Source organism: Poromitra crassiceps (genome assembly GCF_964638095.1).
Source record: "Poromitra crassiceps genome assembly, chromosome: 4".
NCBI classification, from domain to species: Eukaryota; Metazoa; Chordata; class Actinopteri; order Beryciformes; family Melamphaidae; genus Poromitra; species Poromitra crassiceps.
This window is the reverse complement of record NC_139626.1, coordinates 14,774,789-14,787,117: the sequence shown is the minus strand read 5'-3', so window position 1 is coordinate 14,787,117 and position 12,329 is coordinate 14,774,789. Positions and strand designations below refer to the sequence as shown.

Below are 12,329 nucleotides of genomic sequence, written 5' to 3'. Positions count from 1 at the left end.
CCTCAGGTAGTATTGATGTTGCATGTTTTGACTGCTAAATCCAAAATAAATTGTTGAAATTCGAATTACGTGCATGTGTGGTTTTGTCATGCAACCATGGTGCTGTCTCCTAATAGCAAGCTGTGCTGTGCAAGTAGCTCACAAGCTTGTTAGCTTGCGAGCTACAGACAGCTAAAGACAACCACATTGCATTGTGGTATACCAGCGAAAATGTAGGGTACATTCACTGTTCACTAGAAATCGCTGTGCATTGTGGGTATTTTATAGTGGACTACCTGTATATAGTGAATCAAATTAACAGCTGAGAATTCGGACACTAGTACAAAATGACGATCACACTAAATAGTCCATTATTTCTGTCATAGGGACCGATTCCGAACAGGGCTAATATCTCCACTTAGAGAACCTGGGTTACATCGTAACCAACCAATCTGATCTGTGGTTTCTCTGACTCAGACTTGGATTATGGCCAAACTACAGACCAGTTTAGTCTCATACTGTCTATGGATTTTGTCAGTGAAGTTGTGATGTAGCAGATCAAAAGAGAATACACCAGGACTGAAGTCTGTCCACAGATGAAGGCAAATGGCTTGACCTGGATGTGCGTTGACGAGGTAAGGATCATACCAGGACACATTACATGTTTGATAACTGAATTATATGGAATTTCATTGTATCTGTAAAACTCTTTGACTGTAGCCATGTTTCCATTCAGGTTTTGCACCAATTCTAAGCAAATTTGTGAAAAGTCGACATGCAACCTTAAAATTCTAATCAGGTGCATCTACATTGACTGTTAAGCTGTTAAAACGAGCCGCACAAAGCAGTTATGGGAGTCACTGTGTAAAAGGTATTTTATGGACAGAGTGAGAGCAGTTTAGGGAAGTCAATGTGTAAAAGGTATTTCACTGTGTAAAAGGTATTTAATGGACAGAGTGAGAGCAGTTAGGGAAGTCACTGTGTAAAAGGTATTTAACTGTAAAAGGTATTTTATGGACAGAGTGAGAGCAGTTGTGGGAGTCACTGTGTAAAAGGTATTTTATGGGCAATTTTGGGAGTCACTGTGCAAAGGGTATTTTATGGACAGTTGTGGGAGTCACTCTGTAAAAGGTATTTTATGGACAGTTGTGGGAGTCACTGTGTAAAAGGTATTTTATGGACAGTTGTGGGAGTCACTGTGTAAAAGGTATTTTATGGACAGTTGTGGGAGTCACTGTGTAAAAGGTATTTTATGGACAGTTGTGGGAGTCACTGTGTAAAAGGTATTTTATGGACAGTTGTAGGAGTCACTGTGTAAAAGGTATTTTATGGACAGTTGTAGGAGTCACTGTGTAAAAGGTATTTTATGGACAGTTGTGGGAGTCACTGTGTAAAAGGTATTTTATGGACAGTGAGACCCTTTGGGTGCAGGATTATTGGGCTGTCTGTCGGGCCAGTTGGGCAGCACTCTCACAACACAGCTGGGGAAAAGGTTTTTCCATCCCCCATTTTGCACGTTCAAACAAGACAAAAACCACTTCAAGCAAGAGTAAATTTATTTTTTTGGTCATTTCCATCAATCTTTTCTAATGCGACATTTCAAAACGCTTTAGATGTGAATTTCACCATGTGACTCTCATGGGGCCAAATTGAACCTGTTTTACTGTTAGTGCTGCCAGATCAAATCAACAGCAGCTCGCAAGTTAGATTGCCAAGCCTTATTTGAATGGAAAGATATGAGGAAGTTTCAGAACTGGTCTGATAGCTTGGATAAGGTTGACTCATGTTTGTAGGCATTCCGCGCACCCTGCACACACTGTTCTCACTGTTGGACTAATTTCACTGTGCAGACATGTTGTTATCTTTAGTTTCGACTTTGATGGCACGCACTGAGGCGAGGGAGCTGTGAATAAGCATTTAGTTGTCTCTTAAACAGTTTGTTTTTTTAAACACAAATGAACTTGAACGTCTTCCTGACACTTGCTCTGTCACATTCCAGAGTCACTCCTGCTTGACTTGTCTTAAGCATCATGGCCTGTAATTACTCTCAGCATGCCGCAGCCATGTGAGGATCATGTGACAGCCCTCCTCTGCAGAATGTTCACTATGTGAACCTCAGCTCGGTGTCACGCAATCACAAACACATTGGCTTAGGGTTAGGGTTCGAGTTAGGGTTAGGTTAGGGTTAGGTTAGGGTTACAGGCAATGTAGACTAGATAAAACCGACGGATCGACCCTCGCCCATGTTAATTGATGGGCGATACATGCGGTACGGAAAAATTACGCACCTGTTCTATTTTTGTCTGATCTCGCAGGCGTCTGACAGATTACATGAGTGTGGGTCTGTTTGCAGTCTTACCGGAGCCATACCGCATCTGTTCTGGAGGCGGTGTACATTAATCCTTAGGGTTAGGTTAGAGTTAGGGTTAGGGTTAAGGTTAGGGTTAGGGTTAGAGGGTATAAGAAATGTTTTCTTATAACCCACTTGCACAGTTTTCACGAATATTCAGACATTCACTAATGGTTTCTTATTTGGGATTTGTTCTTAGGTGAACAGAATCTATAGAGCTCAGGCACATTTGAGTCCTGATATGTTTGTGCAAATTAATTGGTTATTATATATTTATAAAACGGCTCTCTCAAATCAAGCAATCTGATTGGTTCACAGCCATTGTATAAATCCCGTAACCCACTCCAATAACCCATGGCCATGGGTTATGAGTTGCCATGGCAACTCTCTTACTAAAAGGCTTTGGTTACCTCAAATGACAATGTAGAAAAAACAAATGGCGGAGACAGCTGTCAGATCCTTGTGAATCGATCTTCGCTTATAACTTTACTAATACTTCGCAGAAAATTATGTTTTGTACAAGAATAGACGCGGGCTAATGTCTTCTTTGCAAAAAAAAGGCTGTTAACCCCGCATTTAACCCCGCATTTAACCCCGTAACGTTAGTTGGTGTCGGGCTTTGCAGAAAGCTCTCAGCTTCTCAGCAAGCGCTGAGAATGCAGCGCTGCGCTCGAGCTGCGTGTCGGGCTTTCCAGAAAGCTCTCAGCTTCTCAGCAAGCACCAGGATTGGCCAATGTCAACTTCAGTCTCCAGAACGATCCAATCAAATCACCCGCACGTTCTTGCGGTCCCGCCTTACAGTAGTGTTTCAACTGACTCTATCAGAATGCCAGTCGGACTTATAGTATTATTATTATTATTATATTATCATACTTGGAAACCGTTTTATAAAAGCAATATAGCACTCGAGCTGCGTGTGTTGTGGCATATATCCCGCTGCTCAGCAGTTATCCCACTCGGCCTGCGGCCTCGTGGGATAACAGCTGATCAGCGGGATATATTTGCCACAACACACTGGCTCTCATGCTATATTGCTTAAATATATAATATATATATTATATATTATTGGTTATAATTGATTCCTAAGTGATAAGACAAAGATCTCACTTGTCGAACATCAAAGATTAACAAATGTATAATGTTAGTTAACATTATAGCACTTATGATTTAACATTACAATTAGCTTACCGTAGCATTTAAACAGCAGGGTGGTGCCCCTTCAGGTGCCATGGCACTATGTTATTATTATATTAACATTATAGAGCTCAGCAGTCACGTGATGTTCCGTGACATCACCTAGTCTGGAAGAGAATTCCCCATTCATTTTCTCCATAGACATTTCAAAAAATCCTTATGTAACGAGTTTTAAGCCTGGAACCAAGCCAACCAGCAGCCTACTGAATAGTGAGCATAGTGACCATAAAAAAATTCATTTGGAGAAAAAAATAAATGTTTTGTTGTTGTTTATTTGACAAAGTAGTGACATAGTTGACAAAGTACTTTTACAAGAATTGCATATACCTGTAATACTGGTATTGATGAGATGATAATGCATTTTTAATTATCCCAGTAGAAAAATTGCACAATGGTCCTTTGTGGAATTTGACCAGGGCAACAATGACAACGGTTGAACAGAAGCTCTTGAAAACATTGGATGCTTTAAACGATGGAGAGTTCAAGAGATTCAGGTGGTTCCTTTCGAAGGCCAACAGCCTGGAAGGTTTCTCAGCCATCCCAAAGAGCCAACTGGAGAATGCAGGAAGGGAGGACACGGTGGACCAGTTGGTGCAGACCTACAGCAAAAACACTCTGGAGGTGACCAAGAAGGTTCTGAAGATGATAAACAGGAATGATCTAGAGGACAGTTTGTCAAACAGCAGCTCAAGACCCAAAGGTAAGTCATGTGGAGATCAAAATAAATAAAAGATACAATTGAAAACGAATAATCCACTAATATTCCCATTTACAGTAGATGCAGCCGTTCATACTCCGAATATAGTGTAGCAAACATTAAGCCTTTTCTGGTAAGGACACAAGTGAAAACAGAACAAGTTGCTTGTTCAAATAAATAAATAAACTTGCATGCTAAACGTCACAGCAGCAACACGACTTGATGTGCCGACTGGAGAATGCAGAAAGGGAGGACACAGTGGTGTCCACAGTTGGTGCAGATTGATTGATGACTTTATTACAGACTCAAGTGTTCCATAAAAATACATAAATACAGTACAGATACAAGGACACAACATATATTAAAAAGATACATAAAGGCATCGTCTCCAGTGTTTCCATAGACCAGAGGAATACCTTGTATCACTCTGTTTAGTGTCAGTGAGTGCAATTATCAACTCAGCAGAAATAAAATGTGAAAAACATACATGACACAACTGTCTCATGAAGTTGTGGGCGGGGCGGCTGTAGCTCAGGAGGTAGAGCGGGTCGTCCTCTAATCGCTTTGGATAAAAGAGGTCGGTGGTTCGATTCCCGGCTCCTCCAGTCTGCATGTCAAAGTGTCCTTGGGCAAGACACTGAACCCCAAATTGCTCCCGTTGGTGTGCCAGCACCCTGCGTGGTAACCTGCCACCATCGGTGTGTGAATGGGTGAATGTACCTACTGACTGTAAAGCGCTTTGGATAAAAGCGCTATATAAATGCAGGCCATATACCATGAATTCATAATTAAACAAGAATTTAACATAGTATTTGGATCATTAGATTAGTGTCTGTCAATATTTGATAAAAAGTATCTTCAAGTGTCAGTTGTCTGATCGATCTCTCCAGACTATGTAACCCTAACTATATCTCTCTAATGGCCCATTTCCACCGCAGGTAGTAGCACGGTCCCGCTCCGCTCGACTCGATAAATGGTCTCATTCCACCGGTAAAAACCGTCCCAGCCCAGGTTGATTTGGGGTTGAGTCGTGCTACTTTTCGTCCCTGCTTCGTTGGGGTTCTAGGGCTGTGAACCCGGTACCATACGGTGACGTGAAAACATTATAGACGACTGATTGGTCAGGCAGAATCGTGTTTACTCTGTCTATCTACTGACTGTCAATGCAATGCTGCATACCAGTTTAGTGGGCTTACCTTCTCTTCTGTTATGTTATTTCCATCAGTCTTTTGTGTTGCTGCCTTCGCCTCTGGTGAAATAAAATCGTGGCGGTGGTTTCAATTGTTTTGAGAGAGAAAAAGTGCTGCTGCTCAGAAAGCCCTTGTAGTTGAGTGCAGCGCTCCGCTAGGCCGCAGGCGGGTCTTTGGTGAAGCCGCGGTCTTGCCTGGTGAGAGGCCGCCGGGGTAGAGGCTTCACACTCTGTAGCGCCTCTCCCGTCCCCGCGCAGCGCATGCATGTGAGTTTGACTAACAACAAAGTGATATCCATTCTCCTGGCCGATTATCACATTTGCCCATGTACACTGTAGGTCATTTAGAGGCACCAGTATTTCATAAACAGTTTAAAAGTTCTGTGGATGGATTTAATTGTAACGTTATGTTATAGCCTACTTCGGCTATAGGCGGAGGACAGATATGCGGTCGCTATGACGACCAGCTGTGGGCGGGGGTGGGTGGGGGCAGATGATCGGCGGTCGAAGCAGAACATCCATCGGGCCGAAACGAGTAGAGCCGACTGGTGACGAGCTGTGCAGGGCAGTAAAATGTGGTGGAAATGAGCCATAACATTAACCCTAAACCTAAGATCAACCTCGATAGAGACTTCACAGAGTTATAAACTCAGTAAAGAGTTGTACTATCTCTTCCTCTCTCCCTCTGTTCTCTCTCTTCTCTGTGTCTCTCTCTCTGTGTCTAATGTATGTCTAACAAATTATTTGAAACATTACAGAGAAGGAGCAGCAGCGGGAGCGTCCCCTCCACGACTTGTCGGGCGCAGTGTCATTTTTTGGTCAGTTTTTGTCCTTCTTTCCATTTTTCAGTTTGCATGTAATTTCTTTTATCAGCCATGTAATTTTTTTTTTAATTTCTGTCAGTTTTTATGTCATTCTTTGTCCGTTTTTATCTCATTTTTGGGTCACTTGGTCGTTTTCTGTCAGTTTTTTTTAAATATAACATTAATAAAATAATAATTATCTCAAACATTACAGATAGATACAGATTTGGCGGCTCATTTTATGTTAAGTTTTTATGTATTTTCTTCTCTTTTTGTCAGTTTTGTCATTTGTGTGTGTGTGTTCTTGACAGACTTGTCAGTTTTTTGCCTTATCTTTTTTGTCAGTTTTTATGTCTTCTTTTTGTCTGTTTTCTGTCATTTTGTTTGGTCATTAAAAATTTTAAAAACCTAATAAAGGTATCTGAAACATTACAGACCAGTTTCCGCGCCATGCCTTCCCAGACGACGAGTCATTTTTTGGTAAGCTTTAATGTATTTTTTTCTTCTTCTTTTTCTTTTCAGTTGTTATGACCTTTTTCCAGTTTTTATGTCAATTTTGTCCCGCATTTTTTGTTGTTATCAGTGTTTGTCTTTTCAGCTTTCATGCCATTTCTTTTCCGTTTTTGGTAATTTTTGGTCAGAATTTATGTATTTCTTCCATTGTTTGTGATTTTTGTCTGTAAAAACAAAACAAAAAATTGATATGAAATAATACAGATAAGGAGTTTGCACTCCACACCTCCCCGAGCAGTGTGGGAGGGGGGAAGGCAAAGGGAGGGACGCTGCAAGGCCCACCATCCCTCCAGGCCTCGTCCCACCCCCTCGCCCTGCACCCCCACATTAAATGTGACAGCTGCGGGGGGCCGGTGGTCGGGACAGGCTTCAAGTGCACCGTGTGTCCCAACTATGACCTGTGCCCCTCCTGCCAGGCCAAGGGGTTGCACACAGAACACTGCCTGCAGACCAGTGAATGTAAGTGCATATTGTTTGATTCATGAAAACACATTCAACTATTCATTTTGAGTTTGTGTATGGATACAAATTAACCTTCATTTGAATGTTGATTTCCAGTCATTCAGTATGTAAAGAGTTGGGGGATGGATAGGAACTGTTGGCTAGTGTTAAATTCAAGCCCTTTTAAAGTCTATCCCTCTCTGTCTGTCTGTCTGTCTGTCTGTCTGTCTGTCTGTCTGTCTGTCTGTCTGTCTGTCTGTCTGTCTGTCTGCCTGTCTGTCTGTCTGACTGTCTGTCTGTCTGTCTGTCTCTCTCTCTCTCTCTCTCTCTCTCTCTGTCTGCCTGTCTGTCTGTCTGTCTGTCTGTCTCTCTCTCTCTCTGTCTGTCTGTCTGTCTGTCTGTCTGTCTGTCTGTCTGTCTGTCTCTCTCTCTCTCTCTCTCTCTCTCTCTCTCTCTCTCTCTCTCAGTGGATGTGAGTGATGTTGGGGAGACTTCAGAGAGAAGACAAGCTTCCTCCAGTCAACCACAGTCTGCTCTCCTGCTTCCCACTGGCAGCGTTGCAGTGCGTATGGACCTAAGTAAGCATGTGTTTAGTAGTATATACTGTAATGCTTCAAGAAAATTAAACTGTTCGATAATTAACAGTCAACTTATTAACAAAAATCAATCAATAATAAACACCCCGGGTTTATTAGATGAGAATATGCTGCTGTATGAGTCTTGTTCTCTCCATCAGATCCCTGTGAACTCACACTGGACCCAAACACAGCACACAGACGCCTCCTCCTGTCTGAAGACAACAGAAAGGTGACAGAGGTTGGAGTGCAGCAGCCATATCCTGATCACCCAGACAGATTTGACTCCTGGGTACAGCTGCTGTGTACAAAGGGTCTGACTGGTCGCTTTTACTGGGAGGTCGAGTGGAAAGGAAGGGTTTCTATAGGAGTGACTTACAGAGGAATCAGAAGGAAAGGAGCAGGTGAAGACTGCAGGATTGGAGGGAATGAAAAGTCCTGGACTCTGAACTGTTTTGATGATCATTACAATTTCTGTCACAATAACACAAAAACAGACATACCTGACCTCTCCTGCTCTGGCTCTAACAGAGTAGGAGTGTATTGGGACTGCCCTGCTGGCTCTCTGTCCTTCTACAGAGTTTCCTCCGACAAACTGATGGTCCTCTGCATCTTCCGTGGCACATTCACTGAACCACTCTATCCTGGGTTTTGGGTTGACCACCGTGTGCCTGGTTCCTCAGTTTCTCTTGTCAGATCTGGCTTTGTTAATTCCTGCAGTGTGGACAATGGTGAAGTGGAGAAGACGAACCCAGGTCTGAGGAAATGTAAGTGTGTATTTAGTTTGATTCAAATACAATTAAATCAATTAAAATAATGATGAAAACATGTCCCTCTGTTTGTTTGCTTGTTTTTCTTTTGTTCTTACATGTACTGTATCTTGGTTTGTCTTAAGTATTTAGGCTTGCAAAGAATGTCGTTTATATGGTGGACTGAGTTAATGAATGGATTTTTAAATGTGAAATTCTCTGTCTCTCTCTATGTACTGTGTGTCTCTATCACCTCTCTCTCAGTGGACACCTCTTTCTCAGAGAAAAGCTTGAAGAAATTGAGAAATGCTTCCTCCATCAAAGCACAGTCTGCTCCTCTTCAGAGTCTGAGGAAATGTAAGTGTGCATTTAGTTTGATTCATGAAAACACATTCAACTATTTAGATAGAAAGTACATTCACACAGCAGTATGTGACATGCCCAAAATCATAAGTTCATGATGAAATAGCCTACGCTGCGGGCTTTCAAAAAACCACAAAATAAGTTTTGAGCAGCACAGTCCACACATGCTGTGTGCTGTGGTTTGATGAAGTTTGGACAAAATTAGAATGCAAAATAGTGATTTCTGTGAAATTGGCCCCACCCACAACACTTTGCAAGTCGATTATATGGCAACGGTGAGGTCTTTCAAAAAACGGCAAGACAGGTTTTGTGCAGGACAGATGTGGTCTGGTGAAGATTTGACCAAATTTGAAGGAGAAATAGCGGAGCTCTCTGCCTCTCTTTATATGTTGACCCCTCTCTCTCTCTCTCTCTCTCTCTCTCTCTCTCTCTCCCTCAGTGGATATCCGTGATGTTGGGGCGACTTCAGAGAAAAGAGGAGCTTCCTCCATTCAACCACAGTCTGCTACTCTTCAGAGTCTGAGAGAATGTACGTGTGTATTTAATTTGATTCCTGAAAACAAAGCAACACATTCAACTATTTAATGTAGATAGAAAGTACACTCACAACTATTTAGATAGAAAGTACATTCACAACTATTTAGACAGAAAGTACACTCACAACTATTTAGACAGAAAGTACACTCACAACTATTTAGATAAAAAGTACACTCACAACTATTTACATAGAAAGTACATTCACAACTATTTAGATAGAAAGTACATTCACACAGCAGTATATGACATGCATTCATTCACATCGTACTTTGAATGAAGGTGATGACATCATGTGGGACTTTCTAAAAGACTTCATGTGAAAATGGCTTAACGAGGCGAAAACATGTTATATCCCAGGTATACGACACCATAAGAACCAGCAATGAAAAAGGGAAGGGAGGGATTTTTCAAGAATTAATATTGTTGTAAAAACTTTAACATAGCTTAATGAGCACATATCATGTTATCATTCATCATTCATGTTATCACTAGTCTCTGTTTATCTCTGTTATTGTTAAACGCTATGTAAGCCGCATCTGAGGTTGATTGTGATTTCTTGTAATTAAAATCAGTAAATGCATAATCATTATTCACACGAAATTATGCTGTTCAATGATTAACAACCAACATGTTAATAAATCAATACATAATGAACACAACAGGTCTATTAGATGGTAATGTGCTGCTGTTCTCTCCATCAGATGGCTGTGACCTCACACTGGACCCAAACACAGCACACAGAATTATCATCCTGTTAAACAACAGAAAGGTGACAGAGGTGGAAAAGGAGCAGCCATATGCTGATCACCCAGAGAGATTTGACAACTATCATCAGCTGCTGTGTAGAGATGGTCTGAAGGGTCGCTGCTACTGGGAGGTGGAGCTCAAGAGGAAAGGAGCGGTTCATATAGGAGTGACTTACAGAGGAATCAAAAGGAAAGGAGAGGGTGATGACTGCAGGCTTGGAGGGAATGAAAATTCCTGGAGTCTGCTCTGCTCCTTTGGTTACTCTGTCTGGCACAATAACCAAGAAAGAAAGATAGCTTCTCCCCGCCCCACTGGCTCTGAAAGAGTAGCAGTGTATCTGGACTGGCCTGCTGGCTCTTTGTCCTTCTACAGAGTGTCCTCTGACACACTGATCCACATCCACACTTTCGACTCGAAATTCACTGAACCACTGCACCCTGGGTTTGGATTCACGAATGGGATCGAGCAATGTTGGTCTTCAGACACCAAAGTGACCCAAATAACCTGGCTTTTTGGGTCAGCTGGTGACTCTGCTCAGCTCTGCCAATGTCCCCCAATGATGAACATTGATCATGATGATCCTAAATGTGAGACCCAATAGAGCCCATACTCTCTCTTTCCAGGTGCAACAGTACAGGATATTGCTGAAAAAGTCCCAGACATAAATAATAATAACATTTGGTTGGCACACCGGTACAAACGACATTCCAAAACAGCAGTCCGAACTGCAAAAAAAAGCCTTCCTTAATCTCTTCAAGGTCCTCAAACAGTCCTACTGTATAACGTGTTTATATCTCTGGCCCAACCCCCACTCCCGGTTGTGGAATGGGGCACGTCACTCGACTACTTATAGCCTCAACACCTGGCTCTCGCTGGAATGTGACACCCGCAACACTTTATCAACAACTGAAACTTTTTCTGGCAACGTTGTCATCTTTTTGACGCAGCTGGTCTCCACTTGAATAAAGCTATCGGCCAACCTAGCGTACAGTATGCTTCCTCATGCTCTGGTGGCCACTTGCCCATCACGTCATCACAGCGTGCCCATCCCTCGGTCCGGTCCTCACCGGTCCGTCAGTGATTGATGTTCCCCTGGTTATAGTCCCTATCACCAGAGTTCCACCTCGTGCACTGGTTCACTTTCTATCAGGATCGGACCATCTAATGCCATTTCTGATTCTAATGACATGATTTCTGATGAAGGCTGTGATGTTCAAGCACCCACCCCCTACTCCAACTACAATTAGAGAAAGCGAGGTCCGATTAAAAATCACCAGAATCTGTACAATATGTATCCTTGTTAAAACTGTGTGCCATATCATCAAATCTTATCAGCTTGAAATTGGTTTTCTTAACATAAGGACTCAACTCAAAATCACTTTTGACCTTATACTGGAACACAGCCTTAACATGATGGGACTTTGTGAAACTGGTTGTCAGCAAATATGTTGGAATCCGGGGTCTTGCTCTTGACTCGATTCGTTCCTACTTGTCCGACAGATCACAGCTTGTGGTACTGAACAACTCCATTCCACTCAATGAGCTTTTTATTTCTCTGTTCTCTTTTCTTTTATCTAGTTTATGTAAAGCACTTTGAATTGCCTCTGTGTATGAAATGTGCTGTACAAATAAACTTGCCCTGCCTATTAATGTTTGTATTTAGTCATTTTACTGTAAAGAACACTTAAACGCACTGTCAGCAGAATGTTTTCTACATTCAGGGAAACTGAACAGGGTTTGAACACCGCTCAGGTTCTGTCTTGAACATGAATATTTTATTTGGAAAATGAAATGATGAATGAAATATGAAACCAGACAGGATAAAGTTGTTGTTTATGATTGATGGGTTAAATTATCTTTCTTTCTTTGTTATAGTTGGTATTTTGAGAATTAAAGGTTAAACATTGTTTTATCTTCTTGTCAAATGAGTTTTGTTATGAATGTTTTTTTATTATTATTTTAAAATGTAATTATTGTCCCAAAATAAAACAATATAATTATGTTGTCTATGTTGTGAGTCATGAATTCTTATAATCAAGGAAGATATAATCTGTCATCACTGACAGAACCTTGTTAAGATCATCTGTATATCTAAAACTCATGTTACAATTTATTCATTTGTAAATTAATCCCTACTTTTTTCTTGTGGCTGTTTTGGGATTTGGGGTAGATGGTCTCTTTTCCTTTTGCAT

At 41.6% G+C, this 12,329-nt stretch overlaps 1 protein-coding gene across 4 annotated transcripts; it reads left to right on the top strand.

The window, feature by feature from the left end:
• Positions 1-503: 503 nt before the first annotated feature.
• LOC310774566 (uncharacterized protein) lies at positions 504-12,121 on the top strand. Of its 4 annotated transcripts, none has more exons than XR_014552601.1 (11): positions 504-614; positions 3,900-4,223; positions 6,168-6,227; positions 6,648-6,692; positions 6,930-7,184; positions 7,634-7,744; positions 7,903-8,508; positions 8,755-8,847; positions 9,293-9,382; positions 10,092-11,714; positions 11,890-12,121. XR_014552601.1 is itself a non-coding variant. In XM_083634655.1 (10 exons), the coding sequence occupies exons 2-10, from the start codon at positions 3,947-3,949 to the stop codon at positions 10,736-10,738; spliced, it is 2,184 nt and encodes a 727-aa protein (XP_083490781.1). In that variant the 5' UTR covers positions 504-614; positions 3,900-3,946; the 3' UTR covers positions 10,739-12,121. The 4 variants fall into 4 exon arrangements, 1 of the variants encoding a protein (XP_083490781.1); XR_014552602.1 differs by having other exon boundaries at positions 522-614; positions 3,940-4,223; XR_014552603.1 differs by having other exon boundaries at positions 573-614; positions 3,903-4,223.
• The last annotated feature ends 208 nt before the right edge of the window (positions 12,122-12,329 follow it).

What these genes read in the sequence shown, in the direction of transcription:
- LOC310774566 (XM_083634655.1), top strand. Translation starts at nt 3,947, where the DNA reads ATGACAACGGTTGAACAGAAGCTCTTGAAAACATTGGATGCTTTAAAC. An exon ending in GGGCGCAGTGTCATTTTTTG is followed by an intron (nt 6,228 to 6,647) that starts GTCAGTTTTTGT and finishes GAAACATTACAG; the next exon opens with ACCAGTTTCCGCGCCATGCC. An exon ending in CTGCCTGCAGACCAGTGAAT is followed by an intron (nt 7,185 to 7,633) that starts GTAAGTGCATAT and finishes TCTCTCTCTCAG; the next exon opens with TGGATGTGAGTGATGTTGGG.